Raw genomic sequence first — 5,693 nt, 5'->3', positions numbered from 1 at the left:
TTTAAGTAAATTAATACCTTTATTCAAAGAGTAAAGATTCGATAGTTAAACACAGAAAATGAACCCGGTAGTGGATACAAAAACCTGTTATCTAAAGATATGAGATTTCCTCCATGGTGAAAGTAGTGTTTCCTGGAAAGCAGCAGCTCCTAACCATGAACTTTTTCTTGTGCTTCATCCATATCATCTCTCAGTCCTTTCACTTTGCGTATGCTGAGTTTTCGTATTTTCCATCCCACCTATAATTTGGTTTGGATGATAGAACAGATGACAGAAAAAATACAATGAAAGATCAGCTATTTTAGATCCATCCTGATACTAATAAATGACATGAGAGGACTCAAGGGTCCCAAAGTGTGGGTATACGTCAATGTAGGTATGTGCCGGAAACAAGTATATTTAATTTCATTTTAGGTAATAGGAGGGTTATATCTCCATCCTCATATTTATATATATATATGTCATAAGCAATATAGGTCATAGTTACCTGCAGTCTTCCTGTTCTGGAACTTTGAGCTCCAAATCCTCTGCAAATGGCTGAAATACTAGGTCTATCTTCTCATCATCCACTTGATCAAGAATTGGTGGGTCCCACTGTAGTAGTTTGACGCATGAGAAGTTATGACATGCTTAATGTGAAAAAAGAATCCCCTTAAAAAGTAAGTTACCCACTTATCGGATTTGAAAAGTTCATCCAGTAGTAATATGATTGATTACAAATTCTTCCCAAGTTCAAAGTTTTTAACAAGTAAGCAACCAATAAAACTCATAAGTTATTTCACTAAGATTCTAGGCTGACATGCATGGATTAACACATGCAAAGATACATGAAAGCTATATCACTAATTGACCTTAGTTTGAGTTTAATTTGGATATGGATATGTTTTTGAATTGGATAAGTAATTTAATTTTCCAAGTTTTTCCATGTATTTGGAAGATCCTTGAAGTTGGAGGGTCATGCATATGTGTCAAACACAAGGAATTCAAGAAAAGTAAAGAGTTGGAGTAACATAGCATACAAGGATGCATTAGTAAAAGAGGGTACCTTTGGAGCATTATCCTTGTCAATGGTGAGGGCTCTGATACCCTTTCAACAAAAACAGAAGCAAATCCATTCACGAGTTAGATAAAGCTCATTTTGAAGTTTCCGTAAGTGGTTAAACTCAAATTAATTACCTCGTAGACATCTGCAGAGATTGTGGTCCGTAATATATTCATTGTTAGTCGAAATTCTTTATTCAGGCTTTCAGCCAGAGTTTGCTTCCTCCCTTCACGAATCTAGAAATATTAATCCAACAATTAATGGTTGTGCTTTGTTAACGACCTTTTGGGGTAAAACCAAGTCAACCAGGTGTGCTTTGTTAAGTTGATACCAGTTCCATAGTTCTACAATTTGAAAAAGTCGAAACAAACACTCGTGTGTATAGACATCAGAAAGACTTTGATGGAGTCACTGATCTCAAGTTCGAAATCAAGACAATGCATCAATTTAAACATGAAAAAGATAGATGCTTTTATGTAGACACCATACTGTCAGCAGAAAATGAGATGAACTTCATTCAGCTTTGAAGGATGGAATGAATTTATTTCGAGTTAGTTGCACTTGAAGCAGAAGCCTCATCCTTTACAAAAGTTTAACTTAAATCACTATTAAATGCCTATAAATATAAACCAAAGTTCTGCAAACCAGTTAAACATATGAATAAATGGTAGAATAAAGTAAAAAACTATTACCGATCTCAATGTTATTTTCAATCCTGTTGGCGATGATCTTTTCAACCCTTTCAGTACAGGACCAATCCATTCATTGCCCTCTTTGCTAGCCTCCACTTCCTGTCAGAGAACATTCAAAGAAAGTGAATATCATGAGGAACTTTTCCAATTCAAACTATGTTAATGTTCCTTTCTATGTTGAGAGATTAAAAGAGAAAGAAAAAGAACTTACAAATGATTTTATAATGTCTGCAACAGTATCCTTTGAGAAACATTCATCAATTATCTGCTTCCTGGGGAGTAATAAAAACTATCAGCTTTCACAAATGCTGAGGTCAATGACCTTTCCCAATTCATCTTTTAGTTGACACTTCTGCATCCAAGTATCAAATATAGCTGTGTTTGATACATGTCTGTCCAATTTGCTCTAAGCTTTTTCATGTGTAAAGAGTCCTTGGAGGATTTTATCCCGTACCCATGTTCAAATATGTATCAAACATGTCTGTCGAAGACACTTCAAACAAAATAAAGAGTCAGAGCTACATAGGTTGACACAGGTTTTCTTACTTGTTTAAAATACTGTCTTCATCAAGCTGCACATGCAAAGAAAATTCCTCAATTGTAGCCTTGACAGCGTTTTCATCACCAACGTTCAAGCTAATCAGACGCTTCTCCAGCTCAGGAAGTTTCTGATTACAATAGAAAATAAAACGTTATCATGATATTACTCAATCTAAGGGAAAAAAAAGCATATACAAATTGATAATTTAAAAGGATCAGAAAACACCTCATTAATTTCAATCTACATATACACAATATTTAAAGATGAAAAGCTCAAATTTTAATCCACATTCTTTGAAGGCTCAAATTGATGAGGTGTTTTCAAATTTTAATATGGATAGAGAAAATGAGGTTCATCAAGAAAGTCTTGGAACGAATTTAAAAGATGAAAAGCTCAAATTTTAAGTCAAATTCTTTGTAGACTGAAATTGATGAGGTGTTTTCAAAGTTTAATATGGATAGAGAAAATGAAGTTCATCAAAAAAGTCTGAGAACGAATTTGTTAGTAGATTATTGTTCCTTTTATGTATCCTCAACAGTCAAAGTGTTACTAATTTCAGCATGGTTAGCTGATTTCGTATCTCCAACTCCTCAATTTTTTACTTAAGTATCTGTATTTGGTACCTGTATCTGAGGACATGGTATGAGGATATGATCTTTCAAGACCCTTCAAATACATAAAAAAAAATTTTTTAATTGAACATATGTGTATGTGTAGAACACATACTCATGCCCAAGTTCAAGTAATATAGTCATAGACTGTTTAAATTTGCATTAGAGCAAAGTTGGGATCAGCTTCCCACCCAAGCCTCTCCCTATAAATTGTAAAATATATGATACTTCCTGAAGCCAGAAGAAAAAATGGAGATCTTGTTTTTCTTTTGAAGCAAACCCCAGCACTCGTGCCAGGTCATATACTTCTTCACAGAACTTCCTTCCAAAAGTGAATGCTAATAATACAGGATATAAAGAGAAATGTCAAGTAAATCTTTAACGCTTGCAGCAGCAGATGGCCAAAAGAAAATGGATTAATGTCTGATGAGAATAGATGGAATGTGATCCAAGGTAGGAAATTAAATTATGAAATCAAATTCCTTGAAACAAGCTAGAGTTCCGATTTGTTTGGGTTGTTATTTGTGAATTTGACAGGATAAGAAACATTTAATACTAATTATTTCTGTGCACAATAAATCTCACAGCTATTACATAACCATAGTCTATGCTACTCAAACTTGGGTGTGAATGTCAGAAATAGTTATGTATCAGACCCGAGTATGTTCAATTCTTTCCATGTTTTTCCATGCATGTCCAAGAATTTCCATGCATTTGAAGAGTCCTTTGAGAGTTATATCTCCATAACTATGATGGCAATGTGTTCAAATACTGGTATTTCATGAAAAACAAAGATTCAAATCGACATAGATAACTGAACTCACCTCAAGAGGGACAAAATGGGTTGCTAGTCCAGCTACAACCAATTCCTTACCATTTAACCTAGCCCCGGTTAAAGCTAAATATTCCCCTGCAATGAATGATCAAATAGTCTTAAATAAGCTTCCAAAAAAAGTACCATAACAAAACCAAATACAAATCTATATCTACTTTGGCAAGTCATTCTTACCCAAATGGCCAGGGAGATGGGAAAGCATGTATGAGAAACCACAGTCCACATGAAACCCAATACTTGCTTCTGGTGTTGCAAAGACCTAAGCACAGGCATTCAAAAGCATACCATACAGAAGATTCAGCACATCAATTCAGTAACAGATAAAGGAAAGAAGGTAAGGTTGAAACTTGAAAGTATTGATTTATGTACACAAAATGTCAAGAGAATGGCTATATACACACAGTTTTTTCTGTTACAACTGAGAACTTCATCGGGACCATCAATGATGCACCACCTCCCATTGAAATTCCTTGAACAAGAGCAACCTGTCAAACACAATACATCAATTAGACTGGTAGATTTCCACAGTGAGCAGATCTCACATTCAATGAACTTGTGTAATGGTATGAGAATGCAGTGTGGAAATAAAAAAAACCTGAGTTTTCTTATAGGTATGAATGTGATAGCAAAGCCAATACATTCTATAGACCACTTCAAGGCAGGAATCCTCTGTCAGAAGAATAATTCATTACAAATTAAAATTCATAATGTTGTGCACAATTGCACATATACGAGCAGTCATTAGGTGTTATGGAGGAAGTAATAGAATTTAAAACTTATGTTACGAGAACTTCATTATTTTTAAGGTTTTCCAAGTATTTAGAAGATCATATCCTATACCCATATCCGAACAACATAGTTTAAAACATAATAGAATAGAACCAAAAGTCCAATATCAGGATAAGACCGATAGAACATTTACTTGATTTCCTTCCCTCATAGAACATTTTTAAATCTCCACCAGCAGAAAATGCACGCCCGGCTCCCTGAATAAAAAGTTACAAACAATATAATTTAGAAATCATGAAAATTGACAGAGAAATCCAGAACTAGGAACCATTAGAAATGACCCAATTTAACAACCTTGATCAGTATAAGCTGAGCTTGCTCATCTCTTTCCCATTTTTCTAAGTATTTAGCTAGCAGGGAGACCTGATTGCAGTAAAAGAAACAAGAATTTCAGAAGATTTGACTTTGAGAACATAAAAGAAAGCCCTCAGGCAGTGTTAGTTTGAACATTACATACCACTTTGGATGAGATGACATTCAAATGTCGAGGCCTGTTCAAAGTGATGATTCTTACATGGTCTAATTCCTCTCCAACAACAACCTTAAATTGAGTAAAATAGGGAAAAACATAAGAAGTAGTCTTAAATTAAGGTTTTTTTAAATAAAAAAAAACCCAAAGAAGTACTTGTAACATTGAATCATTAAAAGGAGACGATTACCAGTTCATCGGGATTAACAACTTCTTTTGCCATTTGATTCGCCGGAACTGATTGATAAAGTCGAAACCCACAAACTGCACAGAAACAAATAAATAAGTAAAAGGGAGAAGTCGAAGCTTGAAAACAATGAAATTGTAGATATTGTTTAGTTAGAGCAATTAAGTTCATAAATGAAAGGAGAGAGAGGAACATACAAAAGAAAAATTAGTGAAGAAGGAATGGAAGAATATGATATATATATATAGAGAGAGAGAGAGAGAGCAAAGAGTAGTTGGTAATGGCAATGGTAAAGGCAAAGGAGCAAAGGGTGGTTGGTAATGTCAAGAATGGTAAATGCAAAGGACAGTTGTGTGTCATCTCATCCATAAATCATAACACTTTCAGCTGTGATTCTTCGTTCTTACCTACCTTCCCTGATTTCGCAGTAGTTGAGTGTTTGTGGGTGATATACGCGCGCCTACCCCCCTTTCATGCCATAAGTTACACCATGGGAATATTAAATTGGAGCGAAAATTATTTCATAT

At 34.6% G+C, this 5,693-nt stretch overlaps 1 protein-coding gene across 3 annotated transcripts; it reads right to left on the bottom strand.

The window, feature by feature from the left end:
- On the bottom strand, window positions 1-5,693 carry LOC107912664 (3-hydroxyisobutyryl-CoA hydrolase-like protein 5). Of its 3 annotated transcripts, none has more exons than XM_041106320.1 (16): window positions 5,578-5,693; window positions 5,170-5,243; window positions 4,968-5,051; window positions 4,805-4,873; window positions 4,644-4,707; window positions 4,317-4,390; window positions 4,123-4,206; window positions 3,896-3,980; window positions 3,711-3,796; window positions 2,281-2,402; window positions 1,946-2,006; window positions 1,735-1,833; window positions 1,177-1,278; window positions 1,046-1,087; window positions 488-594; window positions 1-239 (listed from the first exon to the last, which is right to left on the bottom strand). In XM_041106320.1, exons 2-16 carry the CDS (start codon window positions 5,200-5,202, stop codon window positions 200-202), a joined length of 1,152 nt encoding a protein of 383 aa, XP_040962254.1. In that variant the 5' UTR covers window positions 5,203-5,243; window positions 5,578-5,693; the 3' UTR covers window positions 1-199. The 3 variants fall into 3 exon arrangements, with proteins under 3 accessions (XP_040962254.1, XP_040962253.1, XP_016696442.1); XM_041106319.1 differs by having other exon boundaries at window positions 5,574-5,636; XM_016840953.2 differs by lacking the exon at window positions 5,578-5,693 and adding an exon at window positions 5,364-5,501.

The sequence above is a fragment of the Gossypium hirsutum genome, chromosome D11, assembly GCF_007990345.1.
Source record: "Gossypium hirsutum isolate 1008001.06 chromosome D11, Gossypium_hirsutum_v2.1, whole genome shotgun sequence".
Taxonomy (NCBI): Eukaryota; Viridiplantae; Streptophyta; class Magnoliopsida; order Malvales; family Malvaceae; genus Gossypium; species Gossypium hirsutum.
This window is presented reverse-complemented; position numbering and strand designations above follow the sequence as displayed.